The 26,418-nt window shown below is 38.9% G+C and overlaps 1 protein-coding gene across 8 annotated transcripts in view; it reads right to left on the bottom strand.

Annotated features, from left to right (window-relative positions):
• The window catches only part of SLIT2 (slit guidance ligand 2), a 292,973-nt gene that overhangs the window by 40,286 nt on the left and 226,269 nt on the right, over nucleotides 1-26,418 (bottom strand). For 6 of the 8 annotated variants that reach the window (XM_018561765.1, XM_018561758.1, XM_018561759.1 and 3 more), the window contains 8 exons: nucleotides 25,049-25,120; nucleotides 21,121-21,264; nucleotides 20,774-20,937; nucleotides 11,997-12,147; nucleotides 9,317-9,391; nucleotides 5,372-5,515; nucleotides 4,208-4,351; nucleotides 954-1,120 (listed from right to left, as the gene is read on the bottom strand). In XM_018561765.1, the coding sequence (XP_018417267.1) occupies nucleotides 954-1,120; nucleotides 4,208-4,351; nucleotides 5,372-5,515; nucleotides 9,317-9,391; nucleotides 11,997-12,147; nucleotides 20,774-20,937; nucleotides 21,121-21,264; nucleotides 25,049-25,120 (1,061 nt within the window). Of the gene's footprint in view, nucleotides 1-953; nucleotides 1,121-4,207; nucleotides 4,352-5,371; nucleotides 5,516-9,316; nucleotides 9,392-11,996; nucleotides 12,148-19,268; nucleotides 19,293-20,773; nucleotides 20,938-21,120; nucleotides 21,265-25,048; nucleotides 25,121-26,418 lie in introns of all 8 variants that reach the window. The other 2 variants (XM_018561764.1, XM_018561762.1) reach the window with 1 other exon arrangement.

The following is a 26,418-nucleotide window of genomic DNA, read 5'->3' as shown; positions in this document are numbered from 1 at the left end:
GCTCTGCCTATCTAGAGGCAGAGCCAGCTGTACCCGCCCCTTTCCCCGTCCGTTCCGCCAGTCAGCGCTGGCAGATCGGAGCGGGGAGAGGGGGGAATCCAGCCCCCCCTGTCACGATCTACTAAGCCGACCTGTGACAGTCTCATTGTCACAGGTCGGCTAGAACTATGAGGTGAGTGAAAAACATTCACCTCATAGTTCTCCTTTAAGCAATACAGCAAACAAATACAGTTCAATGCAGGAGGGCTTTGTACAGCAAGCCAATAGCATAAAACCATCAAAAAAATCTGCTCACACTAGCATCTAACTAAGCTCAGGACTTAACACCAAAACAAACAAACTTTTCTAGTGTTCTGTCTGCACTCAGCATTTGCACCCCACAGCTGGCACCCCATATATAGGAATTTAGATCTGAAGGAGGGAGGATGCAAAGCACAACATGACTGACAAGTGGCTGCAGTACCACTTAGAGAACCTGCTCAGTCAGCTGTGCTCTGCTAGCAGTGGGACAATATAAAACTCAAATTAAGGTAAACTGAATGGACCTTCTGACCTCACCAAAGCTACAACATTTTATCTATTGCGCTAACAATTCATTTAAATATGCTCTTAAATGTTGTTTTAGAGCTGAAGAGGTGGCCACTGCACCAAATCCATCAATGCCCCAAAATAAGAAATGTACACTGTCACAAACTGCCTAAGTTCTGAACAGATTTGCCTCAGCATGGTCATAATTTTCTAAAAATATACTGATTCCTATGGCTGGAAAGGCAGAAACATTCTTCCCAAATCAGGACAGTTCAGAGGTTTGCTGCCTGCCACAACTCCCATTCCAGCCCTCATTCTCACACTCTCCTAGCACACACAAATGAAACAGGATAATTATTTTAATTATAATACTTACAGTAACCCATATATAACCCAATACATTCCATAAACTTTTGATTTCTTACCCTCATCACAAGTAAAGTCCTGTATTGCAACATCTTGTATGGGAATCTCCTTAAGGAAGTATGGCTTTTGGCATCTTGGGTTTCCAGTTACAATACGTTTCTTCCTAAGCCAGTTTCCCAGCCAGGCCAGGTGACAGTTACAGTTAAAGGGATTTCCTAGAAGGTTCCTTCAATAAACAATGAGAAATCACGTTTAGCCCACAATGACACTATGCAAAGTTTCACAAACTCTAGCACATTTGCAAGAAAACTATATGCTTAAAATAGATGTAAACCCCAACTGAATAGCATTTTTTTTCTTGATGTTGCTGATAAAAACATACAAACCCATTGTCGTCTAGTGTGTATAGAGTTAAATAAGAAGTAGCAAAGTATTGTACCGTGTTAGCCATTGATTATTGCAGAAAATTTGGAGTTTAAGTGATACTCTTTGTTGGCTAACTTAAAGTGACACTAAACTAGGGATTAAATCCTAAAAATTCATTCAAGTACCTTAACTATTAACAGAAATGTATCTTATTTGTGTATCACTCGGCTGTAGAGCCTCAAATTGGAGCCACCACTCCAAGATCGCTCCTGTGATTGGCTACAATCTCAATAAAAATTAGTAAACTAAACATGAGATTGTAGTCAATCACAGGAACAAGCTTGGAGCGGTGGCTACTTTACAACACACACAGGGACCATGGGGAACAAAAGTAGCCACCCTCCAGAAGGAAGGACAGTGTCAGCACAACATAAATGTAGAGCTGATTTGAGGATCTACAGTCGAGTGATATACAAATAAGATACACTTTTCTTAATAGTTAAGGTGTTTGAATGCATTTTTTAGATTTAACTCCTGAGTTTAGTGTCACTTTAAATTAATAAAGATACACGCTTTTAGGATTCCTTAGATCCCTTCTAAGGGGAAGGGATCCAAGGAATGCTGAAAACTTGCATCTTTCATAACTTGAGCCAATAAATGGTATCACTTAAACTCTAAACCTTCAAGAGTTAAATAAAAAAGCAAACATACAAATAATCTTAGCAGATCTATGGAATGTGACTTTTTGGGATAAAATGAGCTAAGACAGCAGTGAACCTTTGTTACTCGGAGCCAGGCTCTGGATATCCTTTCAGTGATTCACACGAGCAAGCAGGGACATCAGATTTATGTCATGAGTCCCTATTTAGCTCATATAACAAGTTATTTCAGTTTATACCCAATCTGACTCTCTGTTAAACCACGCCTCTTGGACAAAGCAGCCACCTGATGAAGGCGGATTACTTTTTTGTTATTGAATTTTAACTGACAAGCGCAATTTCATTAATTTGTCTCCTTGAGATTTCCATCTCGTCTGCAGCGTCACGGAGCAGTTTTCCAATTCAAACTGACAGCAGACTTGATTACATGCCAGTTATAGAAATGAATTCCCTTGCAATCCCACATAACCCAGGCATCTTAGCACTTCATTCCTTCTCTACTGACAATCCTGCCCTTCATAAACATGCCATCTTTCATTTTCATAAATTAGCGGCTAGGTGTATAGTGTCACATTTCATATACAAGAAGAAGTAAGAGTCATATTGGTCCTTCTGACCCACAGAAATAGTTGGGAATTTAACATAATGACAATCCATTCTGTCTTTAAGTGTACCTGTCACCTAATGCATGCTGCGTAAGAGAGTATTTTGCAGACTGAAGCACTCTTCAGTGCACCAAGTCTACATTAAATCTTAAAGTGGAACTTTAGTTAGAACTTTTGTAAGGCTTTATTGCCTACTTTGTCCTTATTTAGGATCATTTCACTTCCCAAAGAATTTTGACAGCATAATGGCTGTTACATACACTACTTCCATTCTTTGTCTGAGTATCTTAATGCATATTTTGTATTCCAGCAGAGGAATCTCTTTAATTAGGCAAGTTAGGTAGTCCGCTAAGACCCGGCTGCCTAACTCTTCTAGTCTACAGGTCATATCTTGGGTGACACGTGACCATGCCAGGCACTAATGTTAGGCTGGGCCACTCCGCTGGATGTCCACCTCACTCTACCATCAGACTGACTCTCTGGGAGGGGGTGTCTCCTGTGGCTGAGCCAGTGGGGAGCAGACAAGGGGTTGCATGCTGCGCTTGTCCCTGCAGCAGCACAGGCAAAGATGAGAGCGGTGGGAAGTGTGGGCCCCTGGGGACACCGTACAAGGGACCTGTGCGATAAGTGAGGGGACGTGTCCTCAGAACGGCTGCTAATAGAGTTAGGTTGATGTATCATTTATCCTGATGGTGGACAGGGAGTGGAGGAGGACCTGCTCTGTGTAGAGGTTCATACCAGCTGCAGCTACATTCAACTTTCTGTCTTGACCGACAACCAGAAAACCAAACTATGAAATTATTCTAGCCCTGTAATTGGCTGCACCAATCTGTGCAGTGTGGATGTTCTCCGGAAGGGGGGGGGGGGGCTGGCAGTGCCATGCCTCTCACTTCCTGCGTTATGATGGCAGTGAAGAGCCACAAGTATGTACTTATCAATCTACCACCCATGCACTGACACACTTTTTCCTGAACAGTGAAACATATCTACTCTACTGACACACCTGACCATCCACTGTACTGACCACTGACCACCCACTGTATCGACATACCGGACCACCATATAGATATTTGTAGAATTAGATATGGGACAGAAATAGAATTCTAGCTCTAGGAGCTGTTAAATCGTGGTTGCTGGGATTTAAGCCTAGTCTTAAAATATGCAATGTATACAGTTCATTTTTAATGATCATTTGCATTTTTTTTTCATTATGAGTGAAAGTGGGGGCCTCACATTTGAGTGTCGCCTAAGGCCTCACAAAGTCTAGAGCCGCCTCTGTATTCCAGTTGATGACAAGGCACATATGGATGCTATAGAACTTTCACACTAACTCTGTGCATCATGCTTAAATTTTATAAAGGTTTTAACAAATCGAATTGGTTACTAGTATGGGTTATTGCACTTTGCGCACCACAAATAAGGTGGTGGATGTTCTCTAGAGTGACCTCTCCCATATATATATACTGTATATAGCTATAGGTATTTTCCTTATAAATATATAGCTATAGGTCTACTTTCTGCACACTGAACAGGTTTCAGGATCAGTAAAAACTCCACTCAGTACAGCAGAATCCTAAATGCAAGGCTGAGGGGGTTTATCATATAATTCCAGTAATAAGAAAATTGTTATTCAGAGAAAGATAACAGTAGTGGGAACATTGTGTACTTTAAGGCATTACTTACAAAGTAGACAGGGAATGCAACGTGTCGAATGCTCCAGGGGCAACTGTGACAATCTGATTGTCATACAGAGAAAGTAATCGCACAGAGCTCAGGCCAGTGAAACTGTCATTATTCACACAGCTAATGTGATTACTTCTCAGCATCCTGTAAAAGAGGAAATACAAAAGGTTCAGCTTTGTTATATGCACAGTGTTAGGCTATACAGCAGAATTTAGAACTGATCCGGCATAGACACAGGATATACCCAAGGTGCCTGAACTCAATCATTTACACCACAGTCACTGATAAATCTTCAAGACACCACCCTGCAGTGTAATTATGCAAGCCCTAGTATTAGCGCCTGTTGATACAAAGACTTCCCGCCAGTATGTACGGTACATATAGCAGTTTTTACACCACTTATAATGTGTTGTTTTCCGATGATGCTAAAAATAAAGCTCACATAAACAAATAGTTTGTGTGCATAAATATGTCTGAAAAAGTATTTATCAAGGAGGAATGAACCTGACATGGTACTGCCCCTGCTGACCTTCCTGCTGAAATGCTACTTGCTTTGGATGTTATTCTAACCTATTGGTTTCAATACTTTCTAAAGCACTAAGAATACATTATGTTGAACTTAGAGATTCTCATTTTACATTTCTTAAGTGTTATTAGATAGAGAAAAAAATGGAGTGCCCAACTTGATCACACAAACTATTTCTGTTTCTACTAGCTTCTGATTAGAAATGCCTGCTTATCTGGGATGGAGGGGGTACTTGGTCTAGTTTAATGTAAAAAGTATAGATCACTGATTATTTTTGATGAAAGAGGAGATTTTAGTTTTATGTTCTTATTAGTACATCTGCAAAACATTTTAATAAACTGACTAAATTAAAAGGACCGGCATCTTAGCTGGATAAGTCATATTGACCTTCACCAGGATTCCCATTAACAATGCTGAAATCCAAAGCGCAAGTGATCTGGGATCCATTCTACATAGCAAAGATATATTGTTCTACTATGTTGGTTCCTTAATATTTAAAGCATTGCTTATCCTTATCTGCAACACATTTTTTTTTTCAAAGGACTCCTCAAATAAATATTAATATGACAAATCCATCATTCAGCAGGTTCTGATTAGTTACCTTAATAGAAGTCAGGATTATATATAAAAATACATACAAAGATTTTAGTCCATCCAGGCCTTTAAACATTTTATGATGAACATTCTCTATTCGGTTGCTGGTCAGGATGAGCTCATTTACTCCATTGGCTCCCTCAAAGGCCCCTTCTTCAATATCAGTAATCTTGTTATTGCTTAGGTTTCTAAAAATAACACAAAATGCGAGAGCATAGAAAAATACTTTTAGTACAATGCCAACATGACAAAGTGGAAACACTTGGATGATTATGATTTTAGCACAATGCAAATTAAATTGCCTTTCTTGGCAAGCAGAATATGACAATGTAAGCGCACATCACTTTTATCCTCCCTGTCAAATGAGGAAAGATTTGTGATGGTTGGAACATTGTGTTTGGTTAGTTGTCTAATATGGACAACTATGCCAATAACAAGGTTTAATCAGGGCCATAATGATATGTATTTCTAAAAGAGAAGATGATCCATCTATGCACTGACTTTCTATCAATCAACCTTACATCATACATTCATGTTAGTTTGGCTATTTTAAACCTAATTTTATTTTAATTCATGTTAAGTTCAAAAACATAAAAACACCATTGAATGCAGTTAGACATTTATTAAAAACATCATTTGTTTTATAGTAACATAGTAGGTAAGGTTGAATAAAGACAAGGCTCCATCCAGTTCAACCCATGTGTGTATGGGTGTGTGCGATTGTGTGTCTGTATTTATCTTGCTCTAATACCATTTCCATGTAAATAAAGTAAAATAAGAAACTAATCAAGAAGTTTCTTGAATTGATCAAACACTATCAGCAGATAATACCGCCTGTGGAAGGGAATTCCACAATTTCACTACTCTCACAGTAAAAAAAACACCTACAAATTCTAAGATTGAACCCCCTCTTCTAACCTCATGTTGTGTCCCCTGGTTCTCAATACAATTTATGTATTTAACAGTTTGTTCCGAATATTATGGTCCCCATTGATGATTTTAAAGACTGCAATAAGGTCCGCTCTTAATCGTCTCTTTTCTAAGGTGAATAAGTTTAAGTTTTGAAGGCGGTCTTCATAACCCAGTCCATCAATCCCTTTAATAATTTTTGTCGCCCTTCCTGAACTCTCTCCAGCTCAAGGACATCTTTCCTGAGAGTTGGCGACCAAAACTACACTGCATACTCATGATGAGGCCGAACCAGTGATTTATAAAGTGGAAGCATTACTCTTTTTTCTCTTGCTACAATCCCTCTTTTAATACACGCCAGTATTTTGTTTGCTTTGCTGGCTGCTGCTTGGCATTGCTTACTATTGCCAAATCTGTGATTTATGAGCACCCCCAGGTCTTTTTCCATTACTTCCCTAATGTAGCACCTCTCAAGTGATAATCTGCGCAGACTTTCTTTGCACCGATGTGCATAGCTTGACATTTTTCAACATTATTTCGCATTTGCCATTTTGAAGCCCATGCCTCAATTTTATCTACGTCTTGTTGAAGTGCATATATCTCCTATGCATTATGAAAGGCAACTAATCTACCTAGTAGATACTGACTTCATATCAGTTCCTGTAATCCGCTGCACACTCAGACTGGAAGAAGGAGGGCTAGCACTAAGAGCCATCTGCATGCACATGTGCTGAAATGAACATGCTGATGACAGAACAGGGTGAGCACAGGCAACCATCACTGCATTGCCTTGGGGTATATTTTGTGCAAGCTATGGAGCGAGTCTATGGACCAGGCTATGCTGTTTGGCAGAGTGCCTGGATTACTAGACTTGCAATGAAAGAGATCACTCAGTGTGTTTTCTTGGCTACCAAGTGCCCCTCATATATCAGGCCGGAGCCAAATGGCTGAGCACACACAAGCATTTAATGAGGCATTGTGGTAACAACCATTCTACCATTTCAGGCCCATTCACTTTCATTGCTGGGAGAGCAATTTAAAGATGGGCAGAAAACACTCCGGAGCTACAAAAAGTGCTTAGTGTCCAGTTCCTGTGTGTATGAGTCCTAAGAAGTAAGCAGTAACACTTTTTGCAGTTACAACTAGGCCCCATCACAATATCAAACCATTATCCCTATAGTTTTTAAGATATAAAAACTGCTCAGCTAGCCGGTTAATTAAATTAAAGTTTAGAAAGCACAAGCAATAAGAAAGTTTGCTCTTCAAAAACACTATTTTGGGGGGAGGGGTAAGTATTAAAATGAAACCACAGTGGTCATCACAGTTGCTACAAGTCTGAGACTGGCAATAAAAAGCATATCTGCCAAGAACGGCACACCGGCTAATATTTATATGAGAAAAGTCTCTGAAACCCATTATAGCACTACAGTGTTCATGTACTCGCCTTACTAACAACTCTCTATGCTATTGGAGAACAAATGAGGGACACCTAAAGGCTGCCATCAATATCTGAATAAGATAAAGCTGAATGTGCAAAGGAGCTCACACCAACCTACACAAAGTCTAAGATACAGCAGCCCTTCTGGTAATAACCAGGGGGGCCCAATTGCCATTCTATACTGGATTGCTGTTTTGCAGGGCTGATGTCCTAGCTTCATATCCAACCATGTTTACATTACATATTTTTCCTTTGATCTTGTAGATTTTCTCACAGCGTTCCTTTACCTCATACTAGAATATTTGTGTATATCTGTGTGACTGTTATAAAGACATTAGGCTGTAGGCTCCATTGCTATAAAGACTGATATAAATGGGTACATTTGTTTTGTTACTGCTGCATAGTGTTTTGCCATTTTGAAAGCACGGGAAACAAGCATTTCAAACATCTTGTTTTGTTAACTTGCAGAACTCAATGACCTGAACTGTCTGCAACTATTTCACCACACAAGAGTTATCAAAGTAAAATTAAGTTAAAAAAAGTCAACATAACAAATGAAAATGATGAATTTTTACAGTGTAAACAAACAAAATATGTGAATCTGAGATTTTTCTTGCTTTTAGGGCTTAGGTAATCACCTAAAAACTAGGAATGCACTTTTCATCTTCTAGAAGTGGAGAAAATAAACACAATCTATCTTTCAACCCTGTGCCTTGCTGGCAAAAGCCAAGTTAAACATTTCAAAGGTGAGTATCTTTCTAAAGTGTGTGAAAGAAGATACATTTGATTACAATATTTAAATTTTCTTTCTCCTTGCTGTACTCCAGTATATAGCACTTACTTTATTGTAAATAGAATACAAGTAAAGAGTCTTGAGAGGAAAGAAAAGAAAAAAGGAAGGGAGGAAGCACAAATACAAAGGACAGGAGTGAGGGAACTAAGGTAGGAAGGGAGAAAAGGAAGGGAGCTAGCACAGAAAGGAAGGAAGGGATGGAGTTTAATTGGTCAAAGGAGAGAAGGAAGGGATTTATGGAGGGAGGCAGAAAAGGAAGGTAGGGGGCAAAGGAACAAAGGAAGGAAGAAAAAAAGGATGACCAAGGAAGGAAGGAAGCAAAGTGAAAGAAAGAAAGGAAGAGAGAGAGCAGAAGGAAGGAAGCAAGGAAGGGATGGAAAGGAAGGGAGAAAGAAAGACACAAAAAGGAAGGAAAAGAGAGGAAAGAAGGAAGGAAGGAAAGAGGGAGCGGAGAAAGAAAGAAGAAAGGAAGGAATGAAAGGAGGAAGATAGGGAGAAAAAGGAAGAAGAAAGTTCCTGTAACCTGTACTTGCAGTCCTGAGATGACACGAAAATAATTATTTTAATAATTGAACTTTTTTAATTTGGAAATTTGTGAATGAAGTGGAAGACTAAAGGCATGAGTTTTTATTTGGAACTACTAACACCTTTGTACACCTTAATGTGTTAACAACACAGAAGAGCTCAACAGCAGGAGAGCTATGCTGCCTTTGCCTGGTCTTTACACACTGGCTGCTGGCAATAACTTGACAGCACTAGTGGTTTAACCTTGCCTCAGCTCCCTCACTGAGATTGAACACACACTATGTAATACATAAAAGCTGAGGAAAGAAAACAACAAAAACCTACATTTTCCGCAGCTGTGGGAGCTTCTTAAAGATTCCAGTTGCTTCTATGACTGTAAACTCATTGTTGTTGAGACGCCTAAATAGAAAACAGAAAGAATATTTTAAAAAATCACGGTCCAAATAAATAAGAAACAAATGTGTTATCTTTTGGTTACAAGTTTATGTTTATGGTTGTGCGAATGCAACCAGTACATTTTTCACATTTATGGCTGTGAATAAGATAGTGTTTATACTTTGAAGTTAGAAGCACAGATTATGTTTATAGCTATACGTTTATACTTGTATATGCAGATATTGTTCAATAGGTTTTCTAGTTCCCTAAACTGCTACTAGGTAGAAGTGCCTCATATTCTATTCTACATTATTTTATGCACCCCTTCCCTAGTTTTCCCCATTATCCTATTTTATCACCCCTTTTGCCACTTATAGAAACACTACCTAAGAGTCTTCATCAACTAAGGGGGCTATTCACAAAGCTAGCCGAAGGATCAGCCGTAGCTTCTACAGAGCATGTTCGGCTGACCGAAGTGCAGTTGAAGCCAGCCGGTGTACGGCTGAAGCCAGCCAGTGTACGGTTGAAATCAGCCGTACAAGTCTGAAGTGAATAGCTGGACAGTGTTCTGTTCACTTCACTTCAGGTGGGTTATTCACTCGGCTGCCTTTGGCAGCTTTGTAAATAACCCTGTAAGACTTTGTAGAACTATCAAAGTCTCACACTCTTATATGGTAAAGAGCTCTTATCATTTGGCGCCAATTCTTAGCTCAATAACAACCAATCAGAAATGACTTTGCTGAATTGAGACTAGTACAAGATGGATTCTAATATGTTCTTATGGATTACTACACTTAAGCATTAAGACTTGAGCGGTTTGTAAATAAAGATATTAATTGGGCAGAACTTCTGTCCCGCTGCAAGAATCATTCAGAGAAATGACTGTGTGAAAGGAAAACCGGTTGACCATGAACCCCATGCCTTAGGGTAGACTTGTGCAAATTCTCTTATGGAAATTGTCTTCATATTTTGTTTTATTTACTGGTAATGATAAAGGAGTTTTAATTACATAGTGTGCCTGTACTCAGTACATAGGATACTCTCATAGTAACGCCTTAATGTCTCAGATGACTTAAAATGGCAATGAAGACCTAAAGACTTTGGCACACATAGGATGCACCATAGGTAAAATACCAAACCGATGCAGTTACATAGTTACATAGTATTTGAGGTTGAATAAAGACATTAGTCCATCAAGTCCAACCTATTAGGATCTCATTCTAGGAGTACCCGTACCCCTGTATATTACGGTCCCTTAAGAAATCGTCCAAAAGTTTCTTGAACAATTCCACATTATTTGCTGAAATCACCGCCTGTGGCAGTGAGTTCCAGACCCTAACTGATCTTACTGTGAAGAACCCCCTTCGCCCCTTGTGCTGGAATTTTTTTTCCATCAATTTTAGGTGATGGCCTCTAGTTTTTGTAACGGAGTTAATTTTAAACAGTTTATCGCTAATGTTGCTACCACCATTAAACATTTTGTACATGGAAATCATATCCCCCCCTAATCTCCTCACCTCTAATGTGAACATGTTTAAATTTAGTAGCCTCGTCTCGTAGCTCTGGTCCTCCATACCCCTAATTAGTTTGGTTGCCCTTCGCTGGACTTTTTCCAACTCAAGGACATCTTTTCTTAGTACTGGTGACCAGAACTGGACCGCGTACTCCAGATGAGGTCGAACCAATGATCTATAAAGTGGCAAAATTATAGACTTGTCCCTGCAATACATCCCCTTTTTAATACAGGACAAGACCCTGCTAGCTTTGTTTACAGCAGCCTGGCACTGCAAACTACCTTTCAGTTTGTGGTCTACAATGACCCCCAAATCCTTCTCCATTTCTGACTTCCCCAGCGGCATACCCATAATTGTATAACCCATTTGTTTATTTTTAATTCCAAAGTGCATTACTTTGCATTTATCGACATTAAACCTCATCTGCCACATTAATGCCCACTCCCCTATTTTATCCAGGTCCTCCTGTAATGTTATAGTGTCTAAGTCCGTGTCTATTACCCTCCCTATTTTGGTGTCATCCGCAAACACGGAAATATCGCTGTTAACACCCTCCCCGATGTCATTAATAAATAAGTTGAACAATATGGGACCCAGCACAGAACCCTGAGGCAGTGAGTTTGAAATTGTGAGAATAGGGACTGGCAAATGTACTAAAGGCTCAAAGACCTACTGAGCGTTACATCTGCAAGTAATTTTGGTAATACAAAGCACAAGAATTTCAAAGAATTGTATTGTTGGACCCAGGAGACTGGTGTCACACAGGATTTGCTGGGTTGAAGAAGTTAAGTTCAATTTTCTGCTCATCATTGATGATACAGTGGAGACAAACATGGATAACCCAGTGTTTCAGGTTATTGCCTCATGGGCAGTAATAGTGAAGTTGCCTTTGTACTGAATAGTGGAGGTGCATCCCTGGTGGAGGAAAGGTTTTCAGAGGATCTGATTATTTCTTATTGGAGATCTGTTAATTTATGGTCAATTTAGGTATAAGCTCAGTAACACTCCGATAGAGCAGTTGCAGCTCTATATTATAATGAGTCAAGAAATGACAGGCCAGCTGTATATTGAGATATGTTTACAAAACCAGAGAATGCACAGCAGATTATACTTACAGCTCAGCTATATACTGTGGGATGTGGTCTGGGATTTTGGTGAGCTTCTGATTTGAACAGTCCACAGTGGTCCCTTCACAGCGACACTTCTCTGGACATGCCAGGTCAGCAAAGCAATCTCCACTTAGTTTGGACCTGTAGTCTTCCGTACCTGTGGAACATGTTACCAGACACAAGTCACACAAAATGTTTTTGGCATAATCAAACATCGCTGCCAGTGAAATTCCATACAAGGCACAAGAGCGGCATAGGGACAGAAAATCGGGTGTCATTTCTATTCTTTAGAGACAGACAGGTTGTGGCTTGAGCACGCACAAAAGGATCTGTACATAGGCTTCAGAGTAACTGGAAAAATAGAACATTACTGGGTAGACATGACAGGGTCACATATGTTATCCAAGCTTTTCACAGCTGTACTTTCTGCTGGTCTAAATCAGTGGCTCATTTGTGGCTTATAACATCACCAATGATTCTCTATTGTCACATATTAGAGTGGGTTTTAATTCATTGATATTGATTAAATACATGCGTTATTGTGTTCATTCCAGTCAGTAACAACTGAAGTTCAACCCCACCCTTCTCCGGGTATATTTCGTACTGCAAGGTAATGCAGTTAGATAATCATCTCTGCCAACAGAATTAATCAACTGTCTAGCTTTAGTATGTACATACAAGCTGTTGAAGTATCCATTGTATCCTTTGAGAACTATCCAAAGTCTGCTCACGATGCCCACAGCAACCAATCACATTCTCCTTCTATATCTCACATATGCTACTGCAGAAAAGTACAAGGGGCCAATCGATGACGGCAACACGGACTGCCAAAAGTTTCCTCCCATGCATATGAGGCCCAGTACTATTTCTCTAAAAACATGTTACTGTTAGTTGTAGATTATTATAGGCAGACAACACTGTTACTACCAATATATAATGGACACAATGGAGAGTTCAAGAGTCTATAGATGCATACAAAGATAAGACAGGTAATAAATAATTGCTGTCTGGAAAAAAAAACAACCTTGTCAAAACAATGGAAAATAGGTGGAGTTGTCCTTTAAATTATTGCGAGCATCATCAACTAATCAATTTTTGAGAGTTAGTCATAATGCATTAGCACAACTAAGACACTGTGGATATTATCTGAGCAGGGGGTGCTCTGTAATAGCAACTTCCAGATCATAATGGGTTAATTTGACTTTCCTGTTCTCAGCCTTGTTGCAGATGGAAGGGCTGCCAATATAGGGCATCAAGCCCTCCGCTGACAGCGAGGCTGGGTATGCGTCCTAGGTGAACAAGCCTTAGCAGCTTGCCATGCTGTAGAAAGCTGCGTGACGTTCCATGGTGCTTGACAGAACCATGTTTTACTCATACCTGACAATCACATGGTTAGATCAAGCACAACAGAACATCTCGCTGGGTTACCATAAGTGCATCCATTACACCATAGATAGGACCAAAGGGGGGAGGGGGAGAGAAAAAGGAAGGAAGAGGTGGTCGCTGGAGAATCTGCTGGAGTGTAATATCTGTGTGCAGCAGGTCATTCAGTTTACAGAATGCGCACTGCCATAGCAACAGTATTAACAGGCGAATTAGGCAAGAGCACAGAGAAACATACAAGAAAATGGAAAGAAGGAAAAAACACAAGGTCTTTTTTTTGTTATTTGGTGTCCACAACATCAACATTAGACATAGATATGGAAACATATGGGTTTCTCTGTTAAAACTCCACTTCCATGTGTAGGCTGTTTAAAAGCAGCATTGCTAATCCCCAGCCCTCACATACCCCCAGCAAGTCATATTTTGAGAATTTATCTTAGCTGCTGTAAGCACTCATCCAGTGCATATAAAATACCAGTCTCGGGTGCCTCTGATGGAAGCTGCCACTTCACAGATCACAGGCATACTAGCTCAATTGCAATGATGCCATCTGTAGTAAAGATGTGAAGCCTGTGGGTTTAGTAGTAGCAACTTTCATTTGAGGATTTTGAGACAGGTCCATACAGTAGTGATGCAGACCTAACCAGATTACATTGAATTAAATCCTCAAAATATAGGTGACTGGTTGAGGGTTACAAGGATTGGAGTCAAGATTTTTAATATAAACTGCATGAGTTTATAATGCAGAGCTATCAATTAGTAGCTGACAATAGTGAGTAGAGAGAACTCCAGTGAAGACAAATGGACTTCCTGTTTGATCGTTCTTGAATTGGGCTCACAGAGAACCTAGAAAGTTTTAATCAGTAATACCCGTGCTGTGTTAATACAAGCTCTATTCAATCTGCTCTTAAACTGGCCATACACCTATAGATTATCTGCAGATTTTCTATGGTCAGATGGAAAAAGTGCAACAGATTCCTCCACCTACGCTAAACTGTGCCAAGCTTCAGTATCTTGCTAGTCGTCCCCGCTGGCTATCAAAATACCTGAATATCTGATTGGATGCAAGCATTGTTCAGGTATTTGGAGAGCCAGCAGGGCCGACTAGCAAAATACTGAAGCTTGGCACAGTTTAGCGTAGGTGGAGGAATCTGTTGCACTTTTTCCATCTGACCATAGAAAATCTGCAGATAATCTATAGGTGTACGGCCAACTTTACAGTTCCTAGCTCTCCACAATGACAGTTTGTCTATCTCATAAAAGTGAACTGTGGAGAGGTCCCACACATGATCCTTCTGCATGCTGATTTAACCCATGTGTGTAGATTCACATGCAAATGTGATCTGCGTTCTATGGATACAATTGTACTTAAATGTTATTATTTTATTCCACATTCTTCTAAAGTATATTGGACTAAATATGTGAGTAAGATTACAGTATTTGCTTTTTACATATAACTGACTGTGATAAGAAGAGTATTATTTATATTATTATCATTATTATTATTATTATTATTAATATTCATAATCTTGCAACCATTCATCCAACTAGGATGCATAGCACTGTCGACAAAGCTAGCCCTGGTCCTGATTTCATCACAGCTTGTGTTCAATAAGTATGCTGCCTGCACTGCCTCAAATTATACAGATACAATTAACAATAATATGATACATATGATCCACAAAGCATATGAAATACTATGTGACCAGCACACTGAATGCCCACTGTAAATATAAGCTAATGACCCTACTAAGGGCAAGTTTCTTAATTCAGATTTTGTTTGCCCTAACTGGAGTTCCCCCTTAAGAAAATGGAAGTGGTGAGTTAATGGAGAAAACTTTTTTTTTCTTTTTACAAAACCCACAGTCATTTGGTTTCTTTAGAACAACATAACATGTTGGGCTGGAAAAAAGGACACATTAGGATCAGAGAGTATTTATGCTCAGAGAAAGAATTATTACTTACAACCCAAGTGATGGATGCCTGAAAAGTAAAGGTGGTCAAGGAGGAGAGAGAGCAAGAAGTGAACAGAAGAGAAGCAATGTGTATCGGCTTTAGAATTAAAATGAGGGCAATGCACAAAAAAATGATTAGTGTAGAACACAACAGCTAGGGAGGGCAAACACATTTTCCACACAACAGATCCATAATCATAGATACAATGATGGGGGGTGCAGGGTAACATGTTAACACACATCATTGTATTTTTTACACATATACACAGGACACCTAAAGCTATTGGGCTTTCGGTCTATCCCTTCATTAGGACTGTAACACAACAGACGCAAAATGGCTTTAACAGGTTAGCAGGCAACGTAAGAACCTTAACCAAGAAGTTGTCAGATCTTTAGCTGTAGATAACAGAATTCAACCATAATCTGGCCAAGATTAAAGTGGTTATGAAATCAAGCTATAAAACTGTTTTTGTGTTTGCTAAGGGTAAATATAATGGTGAGATATTTATTCTATACCCATTAATGCTAATTGTTTCAAAGCAGCTTTTAACATCTGTAATTAACTAGTCATGCCATGAGCAACTGAAGGGTGAGCCCATTTTAATGACCATGAAAATTCACATATAAGGACTGGAAGTAAGGCCAAGTAAAAGTGCTGCCTGTATTAGCCAATCAGGCATTATGCTTCATTGATAAGCCTGCTCTACTAAAATGCAAGTCCATCATTTTTCATACACAGAGCCAGAAGTTTCCTATAACTATCAAATATGTAAGACAAAAATCAGTATTCATGCCTTGAAAACCCTGTTTGACTGGTCAGATCCACAGCTTCTAATAAAAATAAATGCACTTACAATATTTTGACTTAGAGAAGACCTCCAATTCCAAAAATTAATTAGCGTCCGCTAAAACACAATCTCCTTTAGTAAGTCTGCCAGCTGGATGCATTTCAAATGTACAGGTTATTCCAGGCCTCTGTTGTTGGAGAAAAAGCCTGGGAATCAAACATTTCCTTTTGAATTTGGGTTTTTGCTGCACACCCGTCAGCTGGGAGCCAAAAGTATGCTGCAGCACAAGTGAGTCATCGCTGGCCATCAGATATTGAACAGATCCCTCTGGGTAGTTCTGGACTACTGTAAAAGTCTGTTTTTCCTGATCTTATTTGAAAGCATCAATAGGTACTGCCCATTTTAAACATATAGGCTGTTCACTTTGCAAGGGAAATTTAATTTAGCTCAGTGAATGTGGTGAAAATTCACTTTGCAAAGATTACCCAATCCTATACATGACTAAATGATGGAAGACCTATATCTAAAATGTTTTATTCTATTGATATTTCTGAGCCAGCCATACTCTATTATAAATAACCAAAACAAAGTTTTGCCTATACATATACTTTAACCTAAACAGGATTTACACATTTGAAAAAAGAACCAATGCTGAGAGAGCTGGAGTGGGTCGGATGACAGAGGCCCCAAGTAATGTATACACAGGTAACATCTTGAACATAGTTCAAGTGAATATTAGAAGTACTAGTCTGTATTATAGGGAAGCTATCTGAAAGAAATACAGAGATCGGCACTGCTGACCTCCATCTGGAAAAAAACAATTGCCTTGCTAACTCTGGTTTGAAAACATTCTGGTTCACTGACTTGGAACAAACCTGCACCAAGTGAAGTCGGAGGAAGATTAGAACTCCAAATCTGCACAGTTGCTCTGTATCAGTGACTCTGAGTGCAATAAAGCCAGAGAATATACATTTTGAGAAGCATGGCAATGGTAGCTCTTCTGTATTTTTTTTCATGATAAGTTTAGGCTCCTGTTCCTAACAGAAGTATAAATAACTGCATTCATAAGTCAATAAGGACACAGGATGGCACCTGCCTTAAAATATATCTAAACATTATATTTATTTCCCTAGAAGGAAAAACTGTATTCCTGAGTGGCAGCCCTAATGATATATATTTTAGTGCACCACCTGCTCACTGCGCCAGCTTGTGGTCTACATTGAAGTGGAGGCTTCATATTATTAAAGTAACTACAAGCTGGAGCTTGCATTAATCATCAACCACAATGCCCCAGGTTCCTTAACCAGGCCTATCAGGAATATATAAACTACTGGACCTGTTTATGTGAAACTATAAAAAAAAGATTATTTCTTGGGTTACAGTGACACTGATCTTTAAAAATAACCTATGAGCATATTTTTGTTTGTTTCTGAAACTGTGAGGACTGGCAGCATGCAATTTACCTGGCCGCTTAAACCAGAAAAAAACAGTTTGTACTGTGCACCCACCATGCTTTAAGGTGACTGGGAGTCAGAGGTATCCCTGGTTTCTGCACCCAGCTCAAGGGCCAGAGTGATCACACAACTCCTAATTTGTTAAGTTCTAACACATGTACAAGTGTTGGGGATACCTTATAGGGCCTGCATAATGTTATACATAGATTTTCTTTATTAACTATGTTTAGTACTAAAAACAAACATTTTGTTTTCAGGTAAAAAAAAAAATATTACAAATATTATTTCTTATTAACTATTTTTTCAACTTAATTTGAGATGTTCATCAAGCATACTTTACTGACTTTCTGAAATAACTGTCCTGCAAGTAACTAAATGGCTAAAGTTAAATTGCATGGTCAACTGAATCAGTCAGAGAAATTACCCCCCACCCCGCCTTACTCTGCTGTGTAGTTTCAATTCGAGGGAGACAGCCTGAAAGTAAAAAGCTACTGCTGTTCCCCCTCCTCAAATAGTATGGCATTCTCAAGTGTCATGTATGTAAACTAAGACCTAGGAAAACATTTAAGTACTAAACAACATTTCCAGTATATCAGTTTCGTCCAATCTATAATGCATGTCCTGCATGCACAGTAAATGTTGTGGTTAAAAATACAGAGCGTATATTTGTCCCTTTTATGAAAAGAATATGACATTTAGGATTCAGTGCACACTCTTGCCTTTCTCTCCTGTCTGCAATACACATGGATCGAATATTTGTGCTCGGGGACATGAGAGGACTCGCCCAGCAGGAAATTAAACCTGTCATTGTCAGTCTGCGGTGCCACTTCGGTAAACCCATCTAAAGAATGGTATAGTTACATACAGGAGATTCTAAGTTTTTTTTTTTACTGTTATGTTGAGCTGAGGGGCTTACCACACATATTTCAGCGTAACACACCTTTGCTACTAAGCTTTGCTGCTAAAAGGGATTTTTAACACATTGACATGCAAGAATTTTGCTAACAAAAAACACAAAGATTGACACGAAGGCCAATGTAGCAAATACACTAAAGGAAGAGAAAGGTGCTACCTATTAGAACTGGTTTGCAATAAACACACAAAAAAAGCACATAATACACAATAATAAAACCATCAAATATATTCTAAATGTTGGGGAATAAAAGGTTCTCGTTTTGGGTGATGTAACTAAACAGATAAGGAGCTGCATGCAGGCAGGAGACATTTTAACTGCATACTTGTCAACAGTCCTGACCTTTGGCATCCAGATTTGTGGCCTTATGACCAATCCTGGCCCAAGAACCAAAAATCTCTTTCCTGCTCCAACTGTTTGTAGTCATTTTTCTATTTGATACTGGAGGTGGTAACTATATACAGGCAGTAAACAACTGTGATTCCTTCTATCGCTGTGCCCTGGCATCGTGTGTTGAAAGCACCAGAGAATCTCTTTAAAGCTTTCAACATACACCTGTGGCTGGAAGTGTACTGCCTGTTCCTGCTTCTACACTAGGCCCAAAGTAAGACATCTACCACCCTCCAGGCAACAGTGAAAAACGCTGAATCAGTGGAGCAGTTTTATATAATTTTGTTTTGCACAGAATTTAAAATGGAAGCTGGCAAGTATGCTAGCTGTACATGCATGACTCCCTAGTAAGTGATTAATCATGGGAGAAGGACCCTTCTTTTGACACAACCTACCTGGAATGAAATATTGCTCTTTAGCTACATGCAAACATAAAAAAAATGAAAACAAACAGTTGCATCTAAATTTCAGCAAGTAAAAGAGAGAAAATATATTATGGATTAAGAGATCTGTGCTGTTGCCCATATCAACTACTCAGTGCTTTTATAAACACAGCAGCAAAAACTATAGAATGTGTGTTGCTAAAGGCAACATCACCCATTACATTGAAATGCCAAAAAGTATCACCATCACAACACTGACATAGAAACATCCTGACTGTGCAGGGTTTGTAAATGAATACATTACTGTAAAATTAATACAGGACAGAAGACAATAAAATGGCATTTAGACTTGAATTTGAAGAAGCAGCGAAACATGAGACCTGCAGCACCTGTATTCAATTTGACAGATCCAGCCTCACATCAATATAACAGATATAACATCCAAGCATGATTTGATATATTGAGCTCTATATGGCTCCATTACTTGTTACATTGTGAGGTATAATAATATGTCCCTATATCCTGTTATGAAAAGCATTGTTAACAAACAGTATGGTTACTGTACTTCCCACTGTTAGGTGCTACATTATATAATGGCACTATATACATCCAAGATAATAGCATTAATAATGATGAATCAGGTCCGAGCAATACACAATGCAAAGTCTGCAGACATTTATGGGCTTATCAAATATAGCAATATAACAAGCAAGAATGTGCTGTATATTACATTTCACTCTAATGAAGTCAGCTCAGTATAATATGGAATTTGATGGGTTGCTATGTACTATGGAACTTTGCACATTGCCCTATATGCCTCTTACTCTTAGGGTTCAAAAAGATGTGTTTTGAAGTCACCATACCATGTAAGTAGAGTGCTTGTGTTCTGGTTTTCAGATGACGAATGCTGTCACCACACAGCCTGCTCCAAGCACACCCAAACATCTACCTAAAATTGTCGCCATCAGATCCATGTTTAAAAGCCTCTGTTCCTTTTGGGGTCTAAACATTGATCTCATGTCCTAAAATTCCATCTCACCAAAATAGGGACAGATGTAGAGGACAACTATAAAACTGTGAGCTTTGAGAATGATGGCTTGATTAGTTTTCCACAAGGCTAGAACTACAAGGCTCTATTGTTATGCATATTGTTTCATCTCAATAGCTGTTGGCAAGTAGACATCAAAACAGCATGTTCGAACAAAGGCATTTATCAACAAAACATAAAGATCTAATTATGTACCAATATGCACAGCAACCAATCAGATTCCAGCATTCTGAAAAGCCATGTAGTCTGACCAGTGAAAGATGATTTCCCACTGGTTGCTATGGGACTGCACCTAGCTAAAGGTCCCTATGTGCCTTCCTTCATCTATTCCTCTGTATCGGGAGAGAGATGAAAAAGACAGATTCTGTCCATGTTCAACAACACAGGAGAGGGCCAGCTGCTGTGTATAGCCGTGAAGGGCATCTGTTATTTTGGCAATGTATTCTAGAAACTAGTCTAAGCAAATTACCTGAACAGCGGAATTTCTTGCTTTTGATCTGCCCGATTCTTTTGTTTGCCAGTCGGCGGGGGCTGGTGCAGCGGGCACCACTGGTCTCAATAGGGTTTGTATGAAGATAATCCGCCAGCCACTTCAGATGGCAGTCACAGATAAATGGGTTCTGAGCCAAATGCCTTTCAGGAGTGAATGACAATGATTGAATATGTTATTCGCGATTGACCTGGCATTATTTTTTTTTACCATGAATGTAAAAAAAAAGAAAAAAAAAAAGAAGATGGATTATAAAGAAAACCCCTCCCCACGCTGCCAGATTTCCCATACTTCTAATCCCTCCACCACATCAAGGCAATACTCACAGAGTTTGAATGGCACGGAGAGGAGCAAATGTGCCCTTGGCAATGGTTTGAAGTTTGTTGTCATACAAAGAGAGAAGGTTCAGGTTGTGGAGATCCTGGAAAGCACCTACCCGCAGACAATTTATCTTGTTGGCATTGAGCAATCTGTTGAACCAAGGATAATATGAATTACAAAGTTGTCTCAGGTCCATTCAGCTGTAAAGTTCAGTTACAAATCCTTTTTGTTTTCTCAAAGGCATCGTGAACTGTCTCTCAACAAAGGATCAACAAAATAAAGAGATCTACACAGTTCAAGCAAAATTTGGCTAGCATGCTGTGGATGTTCTTATCACATTTTTTTCCACCTTTAAATGAGTTACATTTGCTTTTTTCTTTTTTTATATATAAAATAAACACTTTGTACTTGTATTACATGGATTGTTTTAATATTGCTCCATTTTGTGCTTTTGGCTATGTATTTTATGGTAACTTGTTGCTGTTTTCATTTTTAAAGATACAACGCACAGCTGCTTTTTGAATCCTATGCAGAGATACAAGGCCATGTATACCGAGCATACGATGAGCATGCTTTTCTCTGTCTAAAGGGGCTTGGCTGAAATCATCTAATTCCTATCCTGGCTTTCAAACACAGATTAAAGATGTATTAAGGGATCACAACTGTCAGTCCAAACTGTGTTGCTCATAGAATACACCCAATATACTGCATGACTGATGTGAATGTGCAACTATGTTAAGCGCTGCATAAAGTGTCGACACTATATAAAATACCTGCAATAAATAATAAATAAATCCATTTTTGACATACACATAAAGAACACATGGTAGATATCATTAAAATTATCCATCTTCAACAAGGAGAACACTGTGTGGTTTTGCACACAGGGTAAGCAAGGAAAACAAAAGCAGCCTAACAAGTCCATAGTTCAGAATCAATGAATCATTTTAATGGAACTCTAGATGGAGCTTTTCTTTAAGTTTTGCATAAAGTGCAGGGATAGAACCCCTATCAAGTTGTTACTGCAGTCTCTGTCCCTGTTGGGGACACTTCACTTGTCCTGGTGACACTTGTTATCAGTACAAAAAATTAAGATAATCTCCTAAATGACCATGGGATGAATAAAAGCCCAAAGATGTTCTAACACTTCTCCCTAAAATAAGTGTTTTACTGTTGTTTGCGGCCAAGCTAAAGATCCAATCCAATGAGAGGAATTGAGGTAAAATATCTCCAACAGGGAAACAGACAACAAAAAGTTTCTAACTCTTCTTCACTCTATCAAAACCAACTCTATGGGCAAATCATGTTTGTATTAAATGTGTGTATACAGAGCATATAAATCCCATAAATAAAAACATATAATTCAAATATAAAAAATTTGTAATATGCAAGGAAAAACAAGATTCCCACAATATAATATGATGTAACAGAATTTAAATTGAGGTGTAAATGTATAGCATAGCATGGAACGGCAAAGAAAATGTATAACAAAATAAACAGACTATCATACATTATTGATTAAGCGGTTTGTTGTGGCTGGAGCTCAGCTGCCATGTATATTTTCTTTTCCTTTCTGCTGTGGTTTTATTATTTTCTATTGCTTACATTACATTAGGTTGTGTGCTGAAGCAGAACATCTTGTATGGATTTCAAGGTGCTGTCAGACACGCTTGTTCCTTTCAAGTGGTTTGCAAACTACCGCTGTTATGGGCGAGACCTTCAACAGGTAGGAATGTTTCCCTTAACTACTGGTTGTGTATGGGAAAAGCAGGTGAACTGTCAGCTTAGCGCATCTGCATTCTGGCATGCTGGCTACAAGCCAAATATTGCTTCAAAGGCTAATCCTGATTCAGCACATCATTGGCACATGTGGTTTTCTGCTATACCGCAGGTGCCAGGACTGTGACAGGCCGGGTTAATTAAGTGAATGGGCAGAAATTAAATTCTGAATGAATCCTATTAAACAGCATGCCCCTGCAAAGTTTGCTTAAAATGCAAATCCACTGAAAATTGGCAATCCGAAGTTTGGGGGGGAATAGTAGGTTTGACTTTGATTACTTTAGAGTTGTTAATGCATAAGGTGACTCTGAAAGAGAGGTCACCCACTCAGATCCTGATTCTTACTCCCTGTAATGGCCTTAAATGGAACATATGACAAGTCCCCATGACTCTCAACAGAAATAAAAAGAGAACCTAGCGTGATCTTCTAGGCTACATAGTTAACCTTGTGTTTTCTGCATAAAATTAAAAAATGGATGAATTGTTGGTGAAAACATTGATAAATAAAGGCCTTAATTTGTGTTTGAGAATCAAGCTCTACTATGGCAGCTGAGATTTACCACAAGCTGCCATTGGGATGCTGTAGAGTGGTGTTCAGATAAATATGTCATAAAATCATTTTTTTATGTCTGTGTTTGTAGTAGCAATGTTCATTTTAATGCACAAGACTGACTATGACTGGATTCTAGAAGGAAAATACAGCAAGTTCTTTACTCATACACTGTATAAATAAGGCCCACAGTGATCTGTGATCTTCCAAGACAGCAAAGTGCATAACTACAGTCACGGCAGACAATACTGCTCAGGATAGATTAGCCATATAAGCGTTAAATCACATTTAGCATTTGCTGAGTATTTTTTGATTTAGAATTCCTCAGTATAGGTAAGTGGGATTACCCTTAAATTGTAAGGAAATAATGCCAGGGGGCCTTGCCACATTTGCTATGAGGTTCGATCATTTGTAGTTACTCTCTTCTATTCAGTGTGACAAGCTAAAGCATACTGGCTCAGCAGGACCCTGTCCCTAGAAAGGTGCTAAAAAAAAAATGCTGGCAGCTATTTAAATGACATTTACGTATTTTGACTCACAATTTTACCACTGAATAAGATCAAAAGAAAGGAGTCAAAATTGCTTATCAAGCATGCCATTATCGAATAATGACATATAATCAAGCAAACTATAACTTCAATGATGACATTTAGACATGACCTTTCCCTGGCAAGTTGAATAATACCCCATCAGAGCAGTATGAATTAGTACCAACATGTGCTAAAAACATGTCCCAACACATGGAGACGATGAACGCCATGTATTTAAATTCAGATGTTGTCATGCAGTAAACCTGGGGCTTGCAAATCACTAATGCATATAATTGATAAGTAAGCATATACGAAACATATGTGTTTCTCATTTATGACTTCTTAGTCTTGCTCTGCAATAAATTAGGACAATTTGTGGTTTCTGAATGCTCAGATTTCAATTCATCAAACTTTCCTATGCCAGCTACAATGGACATAAGAACACACCGCGTCATATTCTAGAGGTTAACATGTCTAAAAATAGCATCAATATGTTCATTTAAAGTAATAAAACAAAATCAATAAAGGCCTCCTGACACATAAACTGATATTTAATTTCCGTGTAGTTACTGGAAAGCTGAATCACACATAAGCTTATATCTATCAAGGACTCTAGTGCTGAAACATACTCACCCAGAATACCGGCTCCACCTCCTGCTGTGGTCATTAGGAAGCCTGTGTGACGCACCACCAATGCATTCTCCAATGTGTAAAATACAACAATAAATGAGCAGTACAGCTCATAGTGAATGACAATTTCATTATGGCCTTGTGGGAGACACTGAGGAAACAAACTACTGCAGGGAAATATTGCAACTAGAGTCTCAGAGAAATGGAAAAAGTATGTTGGATATTTAACTTGCTGGATTCCATCCAAGACTAAAATAACAGTTTTAGATGGTGTTGCACCTTAAAAGTCAGATGGACGCTGGAAAACAGTAAAATCTCCCCAGCAGGGACAGAACAGTAATACAAATCCTCATGGAGGAGCTAACTCTTCTATTAAACAAGAGCTCCAGTTCATTCAAGGCTCTTTGTGGTATACATTTTAGTTACAAATAAAGTTATACTTACAGCAGTTGTAATGAAAATAGGCCTTCAAACACATTCTGAGGAAGCTCCGTGATTTTGTTTCCATAGAGTACCCTGTAATGGGACAGGAAAAAAACATCAATTACTGTGTTTAGTAAGCCTGGCCATAGATGGGAACGCAGGGAGGTATAGGATATGTCCACCCTCACTTGCACACTGCAATCTGTCACATTCCCCAACTTAGCCCTGGCATGAAGTGGTGCACATTCTGCGAGTGCCTTATTCTCACAGAAAAGGGGCCAACAATCCATGAGCTGTGCAGACATTTCCAATATGGTGGGACTTTTCTGGTAATAAGAAGCACCTTTTCTTAGAAATATTACATAAATCGTCATCTAGTTTGTAAATATCAGGTTAAGTATGGTCATGCCCCGAGCAATGTACATAAAAGGCTTGCAACATCCCACAGTGCAATGCACATTCCTCAACAGCCAGCACCTTTATTAGGTTTAGACAGTGTGGCAATGGGTAGAACATTTTTCAGGTTTTTACTGTCTAGCCTCTGTAGGATAAATGTATCCATCACTTCCTGTCCAGCTAACTATACAGGAAGCAATATTTCCTCAAAGGAACCACAAATTGCTAAAAAAAAAAAAACTATACTGGTTCCAAAATGTCAAAAAACCTTTTGCTTGAAGTTACACTTTAAGGAGATAAATTAGCACTACCATCTTTCATTGTTGTGACTGCTTTGAACTGATGAGAGATGAAATGTGATTGGTTATTTGTTATCGCATGGCGTGCATCCTCATTGCCTGATTAAATAAGCCTGCTTGTTTTCCTTATGTAAACAGCTGATGATGAATATGGGGAACTTACAAGTGAAACAATTACGCACAATAATGAGCTAGATAGACACATAATTACTACAGCATATGGTATTACCCAAAAAATCTACTCCCACTGCTATTTATTACAAGGAAAACAAATCATTAAGAATTTAGTTCAGATTTGGACACGTCTGTCCTGTATCATGACACTCAAGGCTAGGGTCTAGGATTGGCTCTCTGTGGGATTGCTACAGAAAAAGGCGGCTGACATAAGGTCAAAACATCTCCAAAAAAACAAAAAAGACATTTCTGAAGGCAATTTATCATGGAGACATTGTTCTTGTTATGTATGGCCAGTCCGTACATCACAATGCTATAAATAAATACTTGCCAATTAAATTCTATGTCAAGGTTACCAACCAAATCCCCTTTAATTATGGACAAATAATGATTACGCATGGTGAGCAGGTACTGCTGTTGAATAAGACAGGTAAGCCGCTGAGTTTGATTTACTAAAGTAGCAAATCTTCTCTTAACTTGGTGAATAAAGTGCAGCTATGATTAATACAATCATCCAATCAA

This window comes from Nanorana parkeri, unplaced genomic scaffold (assembly GCF_000935625.1).
Source record: "Nanorana parkeri isolate BGI_ZX_2015 unplaced genomic scaffold, ASM93562v1 scaffold543, whole genome shotgun sequence".
Lineage (NCBI taxonomy): Eukaryota > Metazoa > Chordata > Amphibia > Anura > Dicroglossidae > Nanorana > Nanorana parkeri.
This window is presented reverse-complemented; position numbering and strand designations above follow the sequence as displayed.